Consider the following 19,421-nt stretch of genomic DNA (forward strand, 5'->3'; position numbering starts at 1 on the left):
CGAGCAGCAAGTCCAGGATATTCAGCCTATGATTCCGATCTTTCAGCCTCTATCCCGGGTTTCGGTCAGAATTACTCGGAGGCTGCTGGGCCTCATGGCCTCCTGCATTATGCTGGTCGATCATGCCAGGTGGCATATGCAGGCTCTGCAGTGGGACCTGAAGTTCCAGTGGGCTCAGCATCAGGGGAATCGTTCTGATTGCATCCAGCTCTCGGAGGGCACTGCACACCAACTGCAGTGGTGGCTAACGAACCAGGATTGGGTCAACGGCAGATCCCTCTCCCTTCCCCAACCGGAGTTCATGGTGGTGATAGATGCATTACTTCTGGGATGGGGCGGCTACATGGGAGAGGCGAAGATCAGAGGCCTCAGGTCTCCGACGGAGCCTGGCTCCACCTCAACCTTCTGGAGCTCCGGGCGATTCGTCTTGCACTGAAGACATTCCTTCCCTATGTCCGGGGAAGAGTAGTGCATGTTTTCATGGACAACACCACCGCCATGTAATACTGCAACAACCAGGGCGTGCTGGGGTCGTGGACCCTATGTCAAGAGACCCTTCACCTCTGGACATGGCTGGAACGTCAAGGCATATCCCTGGTGGCTCAACACCTGGAAGGTTCACTGAACGCCAGGACGGACGAACTCAGCCGCAGGTGCATGATGGATCACGAATGGCGTCTTCACTCTGAGGTGGTGCAAGGTCAGTTTCAGCAGTGGGGAGGAGCCTTGGTTAGATCTATTCGCCACCAAAGAGAACGCGCAAAGTCAGCAATTCTGCGTGTTGGAATTTCCAAGGCGGCACTCGCTCGGCGACGCTTTTCGTCGGGAGTGGAGTTGTGGTCTTCTATACACCTTTCCGCCTATTCCACTTCTGCCCAGAGTGCTGTAGAAGATCAAGCGTGACGAGGCCCAAGTCACTCTTGTTGCTCTGGATTGGGCACGAAGAGCATGGTATCCCGAGCGGTTACATCTGGCCATCGATCCCCCGACCCGACTGCCTTTTCGGTAGGATCTTCTGTTGCAGCAGCAGGGGACGGTTCTCAACGCCAAACCTGTCTAGCCTCCACCTCCTTGCGTGGAGATTGAGCGGCGACAGCGGACGGCTTTTGACCTTCCTCCCGAAGTCTGTAATGTTATCTTGGTAACCAGGCGTCCCTCCACTAAGACGGTATATGCCTGTAAATGGAACAAATTTGTGGCATGGTGCACAGCAAAGGCTGCGGATCTCCTTTCTGCTCCTCTTACTGAGGTTCTCTTGTTCCTCATTCTATTGGCCCAGCAGGGCTCTGCTCTGGGCACTATCAAGGGCTACCTCTTGGCCATTTCAGCCTTCCTTAGGCTTCCTGATCCACCTTCTCTTTTCAAGTCCCCCATTGTAAATAGATTCCTTAAGGGCATTACTCACCTCTTTCTTCCTATTCCTTTCGTAATGCCTCAGTGAGACTTGAACTTATTTCTGCCATACCTTATGTGTGGTCCTTTCAAGCCACTACATAACTGTCCTCTCAAACTTTTAATTTTAAAGCCTGCTTTCCTAGTGGCCATCACCTCTGTTCGCAGGGAGAGTGAGCTTCAGGCCCTGTCCTCTAAGCCTCCTTTTCTTGCTGTTCATCCGGACAAGGTCGTCCTCAGAACCAGACCTTCCTTTCTTCCAAAGGTGGTTACTTCTTTCCACATTGGTGAAACTATCACTTTGCCCACCTTCTTTCCCCCTCCGCATCCTTCAAAAGAGGAAGAGAGGCTCCACCGTCTGGATCCAAAATGTGCGCTATCTTTCTATCTGGATCGCACAAGACAATTCCGGGTGGATAACAAACTCTTTGTTGGCTATGTGGGCACCAAAAAAGGTCGGGCTGTGCAAAAACTGACCATCTCTCGGTGGGTCATTTTGTGCATTAAAGCTTGCTATTCTTTGGCGAAGAAGAAGCCTCCAGTGGGACTGCGCGCCCATTCCACCAGGGCGACAGCAGCCACTACTGCCTTTGGAAGAGGAGTGTCTCTCAATGACATCTGTCAGGCAGCCTTGTTGACATCTCTGCACACATTCACCAAACACTACTGCCTGGACAGCCAAGTCCAGAGAGACGGCTTCTTTGGCCATTTTGTTCTCCAGGACTTCCTGGTGTGAACTTGGTTCGCAGACCCACCTCCGGGGTTGGTATTGTTAGGGTATCTATTCTAAGGTAAGGAATCTATAACTAATAGTCTCTTTCAGATGAACAAGTTACTTACCTTCGAAAACGATATATTTGTAAGTGACCTATATTAGTTATAGATTCCTTACTTCCCCACCCATCCTCCCCGTTCTGCGAACTGACTTCTAGGGTTATGGACATCCTTTCAGGGCCCTAGTTTTGTGCACCAGTGGTCAGTGTCTTGCATGGTTCTGCGTTTCTGGTGTGGAATGTCATGTGAAGAACTGATGTCAGCGTGCAGGGGCAGCATCTAAGTAGATATCGCGACGTCATGCCGGCGATCACGACGCCAACGAGTAATGGGGAGTCGACCGATGCCACCTATCGACGCGCAGGGGTACTGTTACGAAAAAAAAATCTCCGGATACAGTTTGACACCTGGGGGTAATTCTAAGGTAAGGAGGCTATAACGAATATAGGTCTCTTACAGATATATTGTTACCAAAGGTAAGTAACTTGTTCTTTACTGCCATCATACATACAATCTCCATAGGTAGAGCAAGCTTGTGTTATGTGCAGCACTGACCCTGTACCATGCAGTTCACGGGTAGCCGAGTTCATGTTGACTATGAACTCCATATGCAGGATCTGTTACCCTTTCATCCGTGGTTCAGTCTGTGTACAAGGGTTCAGAGAAAACCAAGTTCCTCCAGATACTGAAGCCCTGTTATATAGCTAATGCCCTACTGCGGACACTCTTTACCTGTATCAAACCCCTGACGGTCACTGAACGTACACTGAGAAACGATGTGGACACGAGTAGAAAAGTGGGCGCTGTAAACACTGAGTCTTCGTTGTAGAGGGTTTACTCTGTTCCACACAGTGAAACTCTCATGGGAAACGCATCACAGAGGATTAAAAAGTATCCACTATGAAAGTTTGCTCTCGATGCACAACGTGTCCAAAGAGAGTCCATGCGCGGCATCGGTCCAGTATATTTAAGAAAGAACTTCATCCGGTACACTCCGCCAAGAGCTCTGCGCTCCGCATCAGCACTCAATCTGGTCGCACCTAAATTCTGTAGAGCTCATTGGGGCAGTAGAGGCTTGGTTCTTGGCACAGTTCACCGTTGGAATGCTATGCCATTACATCTGAAGTCCTGTACATCCTTGTCTTCTTTTAGGAAGAATCGTAAGACTCGGCTCTTTGCTCTTGGTTCGTCTCTCTTTTTCTTTCCCTTTCGTTGTTCTGGTTAGAGCCATGACGCCTCAGGGCATACGCTTGTTCTTTATAAATCTTATTCCCATCCCATTTCCAAAATAACCAAGGTCTGAAGGTGCTAAAACATCGTACTACCGGCAGCCTTCATGCCGTGGTCAAAACTGTACAGACAGCCCATCTTCCGAAGCAAAACAAGTACATGTACAGACGTTAATATCTGGTGCACACAGTCTTCTATGTTAAGTAGACACAATTCTGTTCAATAACTCAAGGCCTCTTAAACAAGCATTTGCAAAGCGATAGGTCTCGCATTACTGAAGCTTGAGCGATTGGTGTTGCATTATAATGTGCAACGCCAATAGCTAAAACTTTTATTAATGAGAGACCTATTGCATTGCAAATGCTTGTTGTTATTGGGGGCATAGCTGCAATATCGGCTCCCTCTAACAAAAGTGGCAGAGGTGAGATGGGAGTGGTGCTGCCAACTAGCAACCCCCTCCCCCGGGAGCCGCACAAGCTGTTTGCCAGGGCAGGTTTTCGTTCCCAGTCCAGCCGTGGTCACAGAGAGACACACTTATTAATGTAAAGAGACAGGCAGCAGAGGGAGTGAAATAGACAGCCACAATCAGAACAAGTATTGAAAAGGCCATTATGTCTGGGATTAATGCAGCAATACCATCAAATACAGGAGTGAGGTGTGAGAAGTTGGCCTGATGTATGATGTCACTAGTTCTAGTGTACACCTTATATCAGTCCAAATACCCTTATGGTGATTGGTTGTAAAGTCAACCTTATAGACCAGCTATCCTAGTGGTAGCATGGACAAGAGCAGTCTTAGGCTAAACTCTGAATGGCATGTGAAGCCAGCTGTGATACCATATATAATCCCTTGAATACCAAATGAAAGGACACCACAACAGATATATATATAAAATAAAGTGTATTTATTCTAGTCAAACCCTCAGCACTCTTTATGAGATTAGAGGTAAGTACAACACAGTCTTATTTAAGCATACATTAAGTCACACAGGTAAGTAATACAGTTAGGCCCTAGGGGCCACGCAAACCATATACTAAGTAAGTGGTATAAGGACCACTGTCACGGAAATAGGATAGGCCTAGGCCTAGGGAATCGCTGGGGCTACACTATACTACCAAAGGTTAGGAAGTGGAAGGCCCACGGGATTCAGGTGCAGAGTGGAAACACTCACGCGTAATGCGTAAAAGTCAATAGCAATAGTACAGTTTAGAAATAGATAGATTTAGGACACTTCCGGAGTAGCTAGGAAGTCGAGACTGGAAAACTAGTACCCAAGTTACCTAGCCCACAGGCTGCGGGTGCATAGGGGTGAAGTTGCGTTGGGTTTCGTCATCGACTCCTATGGATGCCTGAAGAAAGATGCTGACAGGCAGTCAGTGAAGAGTGTCCGGTGGATCCCAAGGCTGGGATCAAGAAGAGAGGAGACCTGCAAGCAGAAGGGACAGAGTCAAGGTCACTAGCCAGTGACCACGTGGAACCAGGAAGGAACCAGGCGATGTTGTGAAGATTGCAGGTGAAGGTGAAGCTTGTCGCTGCAGCCAGGAGGACCAGGGAACGTCGAGGATGACCAGGACCAGGAGGCGAGCTGTCCCACGAAGGCTCTTGCTGTCGGCAGCGTCGAAGTTGGACTAGGACTCACCAAGCCTTGGCAAGCGGAACCCACGAAGAATGGAGGACTTGCTTCTGGTGCAGACCAGGAAGGTCTGGGGTGCTTCTCTTTTTCAAAGAAGCAGGAGCCAGTCTGGAGGAGCCAAACCAGTGGTGAAGATTTCAGGATGCGTCGTCACAAAGGCCACTAGCCAGCGGGCAAGCAACCGGACAGACGCGGTAAGCAGGAAAATGCAGAAGGGCCCCACGCAGGACTCATGGAGTGTGGGGGGCTGATCTTCGGTGCAGATGGTGCTTGGGGTTGGGGCTTCTCAATCCCCGGTGCACAACTTCGAGGGTGCCTCAGAAGCTGCGCTTGAAGATACTAGCCACTTTTCCCAGGTAGCCGGTCCCACGTCTCTCGTCGCCTCCACGGATCTCAGCTCTGCTGTGGATGTGGATCAGGGTCGGAGAAGTCTGGAAGTCAAGGCTCTGGTTGGGCTCTGCAGTCGGTCCCTCGTAGAACTTCAGCAAAGCAAAGGGTAGTCTCTTGATGGTGGATGTTTGCACAGGGTAGCCACTCCTTGGCCACAAGGGAGATTCTTCAGTCTTCTTCTTTCGTCGAATGTCGAAGGTCCAGAGTTTCTGTTCAAGTTGCAGGTTCAGGATAATCTAATCTCCTGGGGCCCAGCTACCACTCTTATCCAAATCTGGGGGGCTGGGTTACCTGCTAGGTCACGCCTTATGGGTGGGACCTGGGAGGGGGGTGGTTACACCCCCTTCCCTTTGTCCAGTTTCGCGCCAGGACTGGGGCTGGTGTGCCCCAGCACCGGTTTGAACTGGACTATGCATGGGACACCTTGTGTGCCCCAGGCATGTCTCTTTCCTTTCATCCCTCCCTGCCCCAATACACTAAAGTCTGTCTGGGGAGGTGCTAGCACCTCCCCAAGCAGGAAACCTATTGTCCAAGCCTCCCTTGCCGGGATCACTCCCAGCAGCAGGAGGTCAGACTTGTGTCTGTGGCAGCAGCATCCATTTTGTGATGCTGAGGCTTTGGTTAGAGTTAAACAGCAAAGTAGGATTTTAACATGTATCTCCCTCTAGAAGGGGGGAATAATATCCTCATCACCAGAAATGGTATGGGGGTATTATTCCAAAGTGTTAGACACCTTACACGACATGTTTTGATAAAGCCAAACCATAGTTACCATAACCGTTTAAGATTATAAGGCACTTTAAGAGTATATGGTAGGCTATATCATAGAACAGCTATAAGGACATGGTTCCGAAAGCTGCAGACAGGCTCAGCTTATGCTAGAGCACCATCTCACATGTTACCAAGCACTCTGCCTCCAGGATTGTTAAGGCCTGCCATAGGAGTGACTGATAGGTACACATGTGTCTATATATAAGGGTAGATATAGGCATACTATATCTAAGCAAGGGGTGATTACACGACCTTGCCCCAGCTGAGTGATCAGCCAGTTGTGTCTGATTGGAAGGCCAGACCAGGGGTGGCATAATACATGCTGCAGCCCCTGGGAGGCCTAGGGTACACCTATGCCCTGGGTACCTAGGGTACACTGTACAGGGTCCAATAAGGTGATCCTTACCAATTGGTTATGTACCTAGGGTACATGGAGTCCATCTTAAAGAGAGAGCAGACAGCCTGAGACCCTGGATGGCAGGATCTCAGGCCAACTAAGTCGAAAAACCAGCTAGACACTAGGCAAAAAGTTGGGGGTAACCATAGTCAGATATCCACCTTCCTACATGAGGAAATGTAGTTTTCACGTGAGAACACATTAGGCCAGCCCCCTGCCATCTTGGAGTAGTTATTAGTAAAGCAAAGCAAACAAGTTCCCTTCCTTAAGGGCTTCCTGCATGCAGCAGCATCGCACTCTTCAAAGTCCTAAAGAAATATGAGCACACGACCCACACCCTGATGGCACTCCAGCGGCTGCACCACGTGCAGAACCATCATGTACAGTGCCGTCGTAACCAGCACCACTGCTTGTGTGGCTGGCAAACTCACCATCTCTTTTGGCACACCCATTTCCAGGACACCATAAGACTGGAGATGAAGTGCAAAAAATAAAAATACACTAGATAATCGGCCTTGTCCATCTGTGCACCCAGAATCTAGAACTAAATCCATTCAGCCATCAGCCCAGCTCCAATTCAGAAAGGAAAAGACACACAATTGATGGACGGAATACAGAACAAATCAAAACATTCACCCCAATTCAGAAAGGGGGCTGAAGACACACCCATTCGAAGAAGAGCAGATCAAGACGCGATGCTCTATTCCTTTTTTTTTTTTAAATCATATTGTACTTTAATGGTCACAAACACAGATGAAAATAAGGAAAAATGTCATACATTCAATTAATTAGACTAAAAACATTAAAAGAGCAATAACAGTGACTACAGATGGATATAAGCACATATAAAATAAAAGAAAACAAATATCATAACATAACAAATAATACAAAATTTCAGTATACATATTGTTAGTCCCATTCGAGGATAGACCATTGCCTTCCAAATTTAACTAAAGATCTCAATCCCCTTGCTTTTGCCAGTGCCAATTCCATCTCATAGACCCCCCTTAATAGTAACCAGAATTCCATAATGGTAGAACTAGTTTTTTCTATCCATACCCTGGCAATAGTCAGACGCGCACATGCAATGTAGACTGACATTAGAGAGTTTGGGATGTTACCTGTATCAGGTACTAACCCTAATACGATTTCTTTCTCTGATAACACCGTTACCTTACCGATTAACTTACTTAACTCATGTGCAAGCTTATGCCATAAATCGGCTAACTTGGGACAGGTAACAAACATATGTCGTAGGCCTACGGCAAAGTCATTGCACTTAGGACAAAAAGCCTTAATTGAATTATGTGACACAGCCCATTTAGAAATAACTTCAGGGGTATAATATAACATGAATAAGATACGATGGTGTTGCAATTTTAAATTGATTGAGGTTACAGAAGAGTTAGTTCTGACCATGGAGTCTGAGACCTCTTCGGGAGTTACCTCAATAGCAAATGTAGTGTTTAATTTGGCTGTGACCTGTGTAATATCCCCAACAACCGTTTCAATAAAACATCGATATACTCTCCCTATGAGACCGCGATTGCTATTCTTGAAGATCGCCCGAAGAGCCTCAGTTGTAGGGGAGAGGGCCAGTAAACCTTCTCCCCGCATAAAAAAATCCCTAATTTGTAAGTACTTAAAAAATGAATTATATGTAACCCCAAACTTTACTATCAATGATTGAAATGATTTAAAGCCGTGTTTATCATATAAATGCCCCAAAAGTGTAATTCCCCGTTGCTGCCATGATCGCGCAACTGTATCCGAGAAAATATCAGGGAGCCTCGGGTTGCCCCAAAGGTAAATAAATTCATGCCACTTTGGAAAATTAAACTTTTTACATATATCTTGCCAGATGTAAAAGATATGCCGAATGGTCTTAAATCGGACTCTTTTGTAGTAATTCGGATCTGACATATGTTGTAATAAGAATCCAGTGTTAGAGCCGTATGCTAGCTGAAACGAAAGCCAGGATCTCCTGGCAACAGGTCCCATATTTAGGGATTGAATCCGACTGACAAAAGCAGCCCAGAAGTAGAATCTAAAATCTGGAAGTTTAAAGCCGCCTTGCCTAAAAGACAGCTTGATATATCTAATCGCCCTTCTCGCTCTCTGGTAACTCCAAATGAAACTTCCAACAACTCCATCCAAGCGTTTAAAAAAAGTCATTGGAATTCTTAGAGGGATGGCTCGAAAAAAATATAAAAATTTAGGAAGTATGCTCATTTTCACTATATTACATCTACCAATGATGGTCAATGGGAGCCTATGCCACCTGCGAAGGTCGTTGGTGACCTTTTTCAACAGCGGTGTGTAGTTTAGATCAAATATATCGTTAATATTGGCACTCAAGCACACCCCCAGATACATAGCTGATTCTGTAATACCTAGCGAGGATGGAGCTGCACTCGGTGTAAAATTGAGTATAGATTGAGTCTTATTCAAGTTAAGTTTGTATCCAGAGAAGGACCCGAAAAGCTGCGCCTCTTGAGTTATCGCTGTGAAGGCTAACACTGGGTTTATAGAAAAGACAGCGATGTCGTCTGCATATGCGGTGACTTTCAGAAAGGTATCATTAAAAAAAAACGGTGTAATAGACGGGTTATGAAGCAAATGTTTGATAAAGGGCTCTATATATAATGCGAATAATAAGGGGGAAAGTGGACATCCCTGCCTCGTACCACGAGAGATGCTAAAAGCGGATGAAGCAAAACTGTTATACTTAACTATGGCAGTGGGTGTACAATAAAGTTTCTGGACAGCCGAAATAAACCCTCGACCGAGGCCAAAAGAACCCATTGTGCACCACAAGGAGTCCCAGGCCACCCGGTCGAAGGCCTTCTCAGCATCTAACATGATCATCCCTAAGTGCTGCTCCATATGCTTAGCAATATCAAATGCTACAATAGCGGTATTAATATGTGCAGTGGTGTCCCTGCCAGGAATAAAACCATGTTGTTCCTCAGATACCATCAGATGCATTAAAGGAGCTAGGCGCAATGCCAGAAGTTTAGAAAAAATGTTGGCGTCTGAGTTAATTAGAGATATCGGTCTATAAGAACCGAGATTATCCGGTGGCTTATCTTTTTTTGGGAAAACGATGATATTTGTTTTATTCCAGGAGGGAGGGGAGTCACCCCCCCTAAGTATCTCATTGATCAGCTCGAGAAAAGTTGGAGTTAATAAATCCCTGAATGTTTTATAAAATTCGAGTGGTATGGTATCTTCCCCCACTGCCTTGCCCACAGGGAGGGCTCCCATTGCAAGGTCAAGCTCTACTAAATCGGCCTCCCTTTCCAAACTCAAGGCCTGAAACGAATTTAATGAAGGGAGCCTGCTCTCTTGTATATACGCATTAGCTTTTTGGGTGTTACCATTACTTACTTCATTATACAGGTCCATATAGAAAAGCCTAAACTGCTCCAGAATATCTTGCGGTTGTGAAAAGACATCGCCATTTACCCCCATAATTTTTTAATATAAACGCCGGCCCTTTGTTCAGCAATCTGATGTGCTAGTATTCGCCCTATCTGCTCCCCATATTCATATTGCCGGATTTTATATTTAGAAAAATTACTAGCTACTTTGTTTTTAAGCCTTCTACCTAGCTTTGCTCTAATGTCAACGATCTGTAAGTATATTAGATGTTCCTCAGTGTCTTTTAAAACAATAGCTTGAGCGTGTTGCTGTTCTAACTCCATGTATTTCGCATGATCCTTTTCCAGCTGACTAAAATAAACCCGGTTTTGTTTAACAATGAATTGAAGGGTAGCCCCCCTTACATATGCCTTTAGACAATCCCAAACTATTGCGAGCGATGTGGAATTTAAGTTATTAGCCAGAAATTCCATAAGAACTTCTCGCATATATGAAATATAATCTGCATTACTAAGAAGATGTTTCGGATACGAAAATTCCCTACTTTGATTGCCCTTATTAAGGTCAATAATCAAAGTAAGCATAACCGGATTGTGATCCGAAGTGATCTTGGGGCATACCACCATATTAGAATTCTCCAACAGATTATTTTTAACAAAAATCATATCTAAACGGGAGTAGTGTTTGTGCGGATGTGAAAAGAAAGTAAACCCTGGGAGTGAGGGATGTAGGATTCTCCAAGCATCTTCCAGTTGATGAAGATATAACATTTCTTGAATCGCTGCCCTCACCTGAACCATTCTGCTCCTCGCTTTTAGATTTGTAGTATCTATTACCTTATCTAATATGCAATTCATGTCGCCCATCACTATAAGATCATTTGACCAGTCTAGTAATTCCGAGCTAAGTTGAAGAAAAATATCAGGGCAGTCAGTGTTCGGGCCGTAAATTGTACAAATTGTCATATTATGATTATGTATAGAGAGCTGGGCTACCACCCATCTTCCTTTAGAATCAGCCAGGGTGCGTATAGTTTTAGCCCTAAGCTGTTTAGCCTTCAACAAAGCTACCCCCCTAATAGAGACCGACTGTGACGTACAAATAATTAACTCATAGCCAAGCTGTTTCAGATAGCTTCTATCTTTAAAGGCCACGTGCGTTTCCACAAGGCCAACAAGGTCTGGCTTAAAAACCTTCAACTCTTCCGAAATAAGGCGTCTTTTGTTGGCTTGGTTCAGCCCGCAAACATTCCAAGACATAATTTTAATGCTTGACATGGTGTAAATTCAGTTTAAATCTTGGTGTGCCATACCCATCTATACATAAATTGACATATAAGAATTGCAAACAAAGTTTCATAGCATTTTCAAATGTGATGTGACCCTTTAACCCCCACCTCCCCCCACCAACCCATCTAACTCTTCTGGCCCACCCAGTCACCATGGAAAGGAATCAACCCCCTATTTAGCTGTCCTTAATGACAGCAAAAAGAGAATGCCTCACCCTCACCTCCCACGAGAACCCGTCTTACCCCGCCACCCCCGAACCGCTCCAACCAAACTATAACCCGTGTGCATGCCTACGGAGATAGGTGCTAAACTTTTGATGGTAATAGTAGAATACCACAATATTTAAACAAGGGGAGAGTCACACTATCAAAGAATAACCACAGAAAGGTTATGAATCAGGCTTTGCTACCTGTTGCCACTTGCAAAGAGCCTTTCTTGCTTCCAGCACATTGAAAAAAAAGTACGTATGACCATCTTTAACAATTTTCAAACGTGCGGGCTCCTGTAGCATAACCTGCGAGCATACAGATTTAAAAGGATCAATAAGTTGCCGGAGAAGCCACCGCCTTTCCATAGTAGACTTTGAAAAATCAGAACGAACGAAAATTGAGATAGAGCCCACTTTTACAGGAGCTGTGCGACGTGCTTTAAAAAAAATAGCCTGTCGTAACAGAAAATTCCCAAGAAACACCAATATAGGCCTAGCAGAATTTCTTTTTGCTTGGGCATCTCGTGAAAGAAAAGGAGGCAGCCTATGCGCTCTTTGGATTTGTGTGTCCATGTCCCAATCGTCCAGGTCTGGGAATGCCTTCCGAAAAAGACTAACAATAAATGCCCGAGGGTCTGAACCTTCATTGCCCTCCGGAACACCAAAGACTCTCAGATTCGGGCGCCTCTGCCGATTTTCCAAGTCTTCTATTTTAGATTGGGCGTCGGCAAGCTGTGACTCGTTAATGCTAACTTGTTTCTTAGTTGATGTGTTGTACTCTTCTACCGAGGCCACCCTGTTTTGAAGTTCAGAAACCTCAGACATTAATTGGGAGACCTTGGAGGTGACCTCAGCCAGCGAATTTTTGATTTCGATGCTGTCAGCCCTGGCCTGATTGTAGTGTTTCTGAGCCTCAGCTCTTTGAATTTTAAGTGCCTGCATAATTCCGAACATAGAGGGCTCGTCCTCCTGATTTTTATCCAGACGATGACAATCAGAATTCTTCTCCATCCCTGTAGCTTCAATAACCCCTCTGCACACCGGGTCCTTAGGTGACCTTGATTGGCTGGTCCCCGCTATTGGGACCATTACAGTCTCAGGGGCGACTTCTGATCCCAACAAATTAAGCGGGTTATTCTGGAGACCTCCCGATGTCATCGCCCTCAAGATAGAAGCATTGGTTAATACAGGGGCCTGCGGAAACTTAGGAGTATCAATTGGCAGATGCGCCGCTTCTGAGTGATCTAATGTAGGAGTGACATCTGTGGCCATAGGGGGACCGGGTAAGCCTGAGTTAGATAATCTGGAGATGATTGATCTAACTTCCCCCTTTGTAGAGACCTATTTACGCAGGGGGCTCGGCTCTGGGCTCATTTTTGTGGTATTTGTACCTCCCTTCAGCCGTTCCATTGCCTCCGATAAATGAGCCTTGGTGTTAGCGCCGCCCGACCCCCCTCGACCTCTGCCACCTTTCCCAGACCTAGCTTGCTTATGGTTTTTTCCCTTCTGAAATTCCCATTTCTCCAAGGTAACTTTATTATAGTTAGGTATCTCCTGTTTATCTAAGTGTTGAGGAGAGTTCAAGGACGCTGGGTTTTTAGCAGCGCTGTGTGGGTCGAGTTCCAGTTCTTTAATGTAACTCCCAGTTGTCCCCCCCTTTCCATGGATGGGATTATCGCTCAATGAAATTAAGCAGCTTGAGACGTTCTCTTGCCGAGCTCCATTACAAGATAACACAAAATTCTCACACTCAGAGTCCATCATTGGCTGCAGCGGTGAATGAGCCGGTTCAGTGCTAGGTTGCGCAGGTGGCGTTGTTAAATTTCCACTAGCTTCCATAGATAATGCTGTACACTCTTGAGGGCAGGCTGAGCTTTGCATACCCAAATCTGCCGATAGAGAGTTTTCCAGATTAGCCAGAGAGTTGCCGCAACTAGTACCGACAGTAGAATCCCCAGGGGAGAGATTACAGCTTGTTGACGGCTCTGTAACTGCAGTATTTAGAACGTCGACCATTTGGTCAGTGGGTACTTCCATGTCTGTGCTGTGAGAGCGAAGTAAAGCGGTTACCCTTCCAGATCGTAAGAGCTTAAGCAAAGGCTTGCCCACCTGGGGACTAGAGGGCACAATAGCTTGTTTCCTTGAATAGTTCACCTCGAGAATAACCCCAAAACCAGCCCCCAAACAGGTAGAAGACTCATCTAACCTGGACAAGCTTGATCTGGCTGCTGAAGGTAGAGCGTCAGCAGCAGCTACAGTCCTTACTGGAGCTCCCGCCCTTCCTCGGCGGGTCGTTCTTGGCGGCGCCACTGCTTTAGAATACGAATACTCTCCCCCAAGGAAAACGGGCAGATACCTGGGTTGGCAGCTTCCTTCTGCGTAGCTGCATACACGGGTCCTGAGCACGCTAAAAGAGTGTCGAGGGGACAATACCGGTGGGACCACAGAGTAGACTCCGGACCAACACGCTGCGCGGGCTCCAAACACCGCGCAGCTGACCTCGGCAACACAACACATCAGCCAGGTAACCAAAAGCAGAAACGAAGCGCAGGTGAGCACGTCCGGCCGTACCTCGCTTTACCTCCTCTTTGAGTTTCTTTCCCCCCTTTTTTTACGTGCTGTAATTTCTCTCCGCTACTCCATCTCATTTGAATCCGTAGACTTCAAGTCCATTCAACTCCATTCCCGCGGCATTCAGCTGTCCAAGTTCAGGCGGACAACGGGAGCGGCCGGTACGGGCTCTCAGGGAGAAGTGGGAGGGGACATCTCAGCAGCGGAAACAGTCCGCCAACTTCCCTTCCCGCGATGCTCTATTCCTATATGCTCTGGGATTGTTAAAAAAAGTGTCTTCGCTAACTACAGTTTTAAAAAGGATTTTCTGTATACAATAATTATACCAGACAAAAAAAGAATACACCAAAACGAGATGGAGTGTGGCTTTTAGATTTAAAATAGTCCCAAATGTGCGGCAATGCAAGCGGTCCACAGGATGTGAAATGACAAAAACTACCAACAACATGGCAACGAGAGAGGAATTATCCTGTAGGATGATCTACAGTGTAATTGGCAATCGCCTGAGCCAGTTACTGAAAGAAGCTGATAATAAACCAATGCTCGAAGAGGCTGATCGATCACACTCTGTATACTGCAAGCAAGAGGTCCTGCGGACAGCGTCGCTGCCCAGCCAGACTTAAATTGTGAGATTCATACAAGAGCAGCTCGCTTTCTAACAAGTGGTGGGCGGGGAAAGGGGGTTAATTGTGGGGGTAGGTGAATATCATAAACACACTTACCTGCTGCTAGGCTGCCGGCGCCTCTCTGATTCTATTGCAGGACCGGAGGCTTCGTATTATGCTTCTCTTTCTATTTATTGCTACTCACAGCAGCCAATGAAAACTTGTATTACGTAAACAAAAAACTACATTTCCCATGATGCATGTATTACATCACATCCTGCAATGCCCCATAAGAGCCATCAACACCGGAAGCCCCCCCCCCCCCCGAGGCGCTGGGAGGCTCCTGCTGGGAGCAACGATTGAGTTGAATGACAGGCGGCTCAAGAGGGCTTGTGCGAGTCGTTCGGTGCACGTGCATCACGCTGGGGACAGTGAGCTTTCCGGGCGGGCTGCCCGCTTTGTCTTTGTTGTTGTTTAGCGCTACGAGCGCTTGGCCAAATCAAGCGGCAAGAGTTTTGGGTACCGCTCCGCCTACGGCGGTGTGTATATATATTAAAAAATAGCGCGAAGGCTCCCCTCATCAGCCGGTGCGCTTGGAGCCCGTCATGTTACTCTACTTTCACTTTTCGTCATGTTTCCATGTGTGTAGTCCAATTGGGTTATATTTTGATAGGATTGGGCTACGCATGTCGATACTGCCCGTTTTCTTCCGTTTTTCTTTCGTTTTTGGTCATTCCACCCTGGGATTTCACCATTGAGCACTGCCCTACGCCTGGCTGGCTGCAAAAACGATCTGGGCCTGGAGGGAGCACACCTCCTTGGACAACTTTGGCTCTTTGGCTCCACTACGCCCTGAGGGCTGTAAGAATTGGGATACAGCTTTGCTGCGGAGCTAGGTACCTGTTCTGTTGGTGCTGTGGGTTGGCTTCCCCCTTTACTCCTCCTTACTATTGGCCTTATGAGCAGATACATTTACAAATTTGGATCAGCAATGGAAAATTGGGTCCATTATGAGGAGGATGACACCTTATATGAGGAGGAAGTGGGTACCCCTTCCATTGAAGAGAACATTGTTGAGGCCCTGGACGCCTCGGTCCAAGAGTCGGTCAACAAGGCCCTGGAGAAAGCAGTTCCGGGAACTGTGCAGCAGGCGCTAGCTACTGCGTTGAAACCTATAACCAAACAACTTGAAAAGTTTGCGAAGCGTCATGGCTTCACTGTCCCCCAGAAGGCTCACAGCCTAAGCCTTGGCCCCACTCTGCCTCTTACTCTTCACTTCCTCGCCCTGATGCTGAGAAAGATAAGGTTCAGGATACCGATCCCAGTACGACCGACTCTGATACCCCAGATGATTCCCCTCCTAAGAAGAGAACGAGGAAGGCCAAGAATGTGGAAGTTCCACAGACAACCCCTACTCCTTTTACGTTTAACCCCGCTGACATTGTTCATCCCAGGTCATTGGATTGTCTGCCCGCCCCCGAGGTGGCGGCGTACTTGCCTGAAAATCTCCACAAAAGTTTCTATAAGGAGGTGCGCAACAGACTGCGCTCTGAATGCCCCCGACCAGACATCTCGGACAAAGTGGCAGAAAACCCTGAAATAGACGCCAGCCTTCTGACTTTTCTAAAAAAGTTTGCAAAGGACCCAAAGAAAGGTATAGATCGCGCCTGGCGAGGGTGCCAGGATAAGCTTTTAGATGTTGTTGGCCCTCTGGCCAAGATGTTGGAGATGCCTTTGGATGCACAAGAATCGGGGAGCACCATAGATTCCCATGTGTTGGCGGGCTGGACCCAGCGAGCCATATGTCTTTTGGATAATTCCAACTGCGCCATTTCCACGGAACGGTGCAAATCCATACTCATGCGCATGGACTCTAACCTAACTGAGTTGGCAGTGGCAGAACCTGGACCTTTGGCGGACGGAAACCTTTTTGGGGACCATTTCATCAAGGATGTGGCCAAATATGTGGGCACGTTCACGACCTTGGAAAAGGCGCAGTCAGGAATAAAACGTGTCTTTCAGGCTGGGGTTTTCGACCGGACGAGGCCGGGGACGCTTATTTGGCCATCAGTTTTCACAAGGTCCTCAACGAGGAGACTTCGGTCGCGGCAGGGGAGAGTGGGACTCTACCCGCGGAGGTACCTTCTACCCCACAAGGCAGCGCTTCAACAAGCGACGCTTTAATAGAGGATCCTATCGGGGAGGATTCCAAAACACCCAATCTACAGGTGAGTGCCCCGGATTTATTCCTTCTACCCTTGGGGGGACGTATTCAATATTTTTATCACAATTGGGTTCAACTATCACAGGATGCCTGGGTTTTTGCAAAAGTTCAGGGTTTCCATCTAGACTTTTTCCAGACTCCCTATCAGGTCCATCGGCCCAGACAGCTTTCTTTTTCCCGACTAGAGTGCGATTTTATAGATTCCGAAATCGAAGGATTGCTGCAGAAACACGCGATAGCGCCTTGCGACGAGGGCCCTCGCGGTTTCTGCAGCAATATTTTTCTAGTGCAGAAGAAAGGCGGAGGTTACAGGTTGGTACTCAATTTAAAAGACTTCAATCATTACATGACTTACAAGCACTTCAAGATGGAGGGCATCCATCTTTTGGCGGACCTCCTGAAGCAAGGGGATTGGTTGGTCCGTCTGGACCTGAAGGACGCTTATCTGTCTGTCCCCATTTTTCGCCCGCACCGTCGATGCATCTGCTTCTCCACAAGGGACTAGAACCAGCACTTTTTCAAAGCAGTCCTTTCGGTTTGAACACAAGCTCATTCTGGAGCTCATTCCGAGGGTGCCAAGAGCTTATACGCCTCGGCAACAAACTGAAGCGACTTTTCGGAGCGTGTTCTTGCTTTGTAAACAAGGTGAACAGCGTGATTTAAACCAGTGGTGCGCGCGCACCACAGAGGAGCGGGGTATCAAAACCAGTGGTGCGCACGCACCACAGAGGGGCGAGGGACATGCGCACACCTTTGCCCAATTGCGTGCCTTTTAAAAAAAAAAAAACCTAAAGCCAATGGCAGCCGGCAAAAGCCTGGCCACACGCACTTTCCAGAACCCCGTACAAGAGGTCTCGCGCTGCACAAGCAGTGTTGAGCACTGCAACGCTAGGTGCGAGACCTAAAAAGTTAGTGTCTACTATATATAATCTTAGCCTCGCAGGAAGCTTTTTCTGCAGAACCAAAAAACGTGTGTGGAACATAATGAACATAAGTCAACGGTCACCTGCACCCATAGTTACTCTTGAGTACAAAGGTTAATAGCGTGTTCATATATGTGTATGTGATTAGAGGTTGCATCAGTGCTAAAAATAATTCCAAATACATAAATGAGAAGTGCTGTCGTGCAAGTAAACTATATTATTGTAGACTATCAATAAAAAGACACAGGGTTACAGCTGCTGGGTTAGGTCTGGGGCCTGCTGGAAACTTGTTGCAAAAAGCGAGGGAGAAATATTTTGCTCTTGATCAAACCCCCCGCCCGAGATCCCGCTGGAAATGGGAGTTTTCACCCAAAATGGAAACATGGTTGTAAATAGAGACACCGATAGATTTGCGTTTTTCAGGCCTAAGGAAGAGCGCCTGGGGTCCCGGTTACCTGCATAGTTGTATCTGAAGGGGCCCATCCACCGGTGCCGGTCACTCTCCTGGAGCACGTCTCCGTAGAACCCGTAGCCGGTCAGGGAGACCGAGTATTTCACCAGAGTGTCCTGATGGTGAACAGCACAGACGTCCAGGGGCTGAGAGTCACCTGAGGGTGCAGAGCAGAGGGACGTGACTGCTCACCTGAGGTCACAGAGTCAAGAGCACCCCTAGGGTCCACCAAGATACCCAGCAAGAGGGGACTTACCCGAGGTCACAGAGAGAGTCAGGGGCATAGCTGGGGTAAATTTGAAATACCCGGAGCTAAGGGCTTACCTGAGATCACACAGAGAGTCAGGGGCATAGCTGGGGTGGGACAGAGATACCTAGAGCTAAGGGCTTACCTGATGTCACACTGAGAGTCAGGGGCATAGCTGGTGTGATACAGAGATAACCAGAGCTAAGGACTTACCTGAGGTCGCACAGAGGGTCAGGGGAATAGCTGGGGTGGGACAGAGATACCCAGAGCTAAGGGCTTACCTGAGGTCACACGGAGTCAGGGGCATAGCTGGGGTGGGACTGAGATACCCAGAGCTAAGGGCCTTACCTGATGTGACACAGAGAGTCAGGGGCATAGCTGGGGTGGGGCAGAGATACCCAGAGCTAAGGGTCTTACCTGAGGTCACACAGAGTCAGGGGCATAGCTGGGGTGAGACTGAGATACCCTGAGCTAAGGGCTTACCTGAGGTCACACGGAGTCAGGGGCATAGCTGGGGTGAGACTGAGATACCCAGAGCTAAGGGCCTTACCTGAGGTCACACGGAGTCAGGGGCATAGCTGGGGTGGGACAGAGATACCCAGAGCTAATGGTCTTACCTGAGGTCACACAGAGAATCAGGGGCATAGCTGAGGTGACACCGAGATACCCAGAGCTAAGGGTCTTACCTGAGGTCACAAAGAGTCAGGGGCATAGCTGGGGTGGGACAGAGATACCCAGAGCTAAGGGCCTTACCTGAGGTCAAACAGAGTCAGGGGCATAGCTGGGGTGGGACAGAGATACCCAGAGCTAAGGGCCTTACCTGCGGTCACCCAGATAGTCAGGGGCATAGCTGGGGTGGGACAGAGATACCCAGAGCTAAGGGTCTTACCTGAGGTCACAAAGAGAGTCAGGGACATCGCTGGGGTGGGACA

The 19,421-nt window shown here is 47.6% G+C and overlaps 1 protein-coding gene across 1 annotated transcript in view; it reads right to left on the bottom strand.

The window, feature by feature from the left end:
- The window catches only part of LOC146797202 (ceramide kinase-like), a 269,453-nt gene that overhangs the window by 28,162 nt on the left and 221,870 nt on the right, over nt 1-19,421 (bottom strand). The window contains exon 8 of the mRNA XM_085629912.1: nt 18,247-18,399. Coding sequence (XP_085486038.1) covers nt 18,247-18,399 — 153 coding nt within the window. The remainder of the gene's footprint in view (nt 1-18,246; nt 18,400-19,421) is intronic.

This window comes from Triturus cristatus, chromosome 10 (genome assembly GCF_964204655.1).
Source record: "Triturus cristatus chromosome 10, aTriCri1.1, whole genome shotgun sequence".
Classification (NCBI taxonomy): Eukaryota; Metazoa; Chordata; class Amphibia; order Caudata; family Salamandridae; genus Triturus; species Triturus cristatus.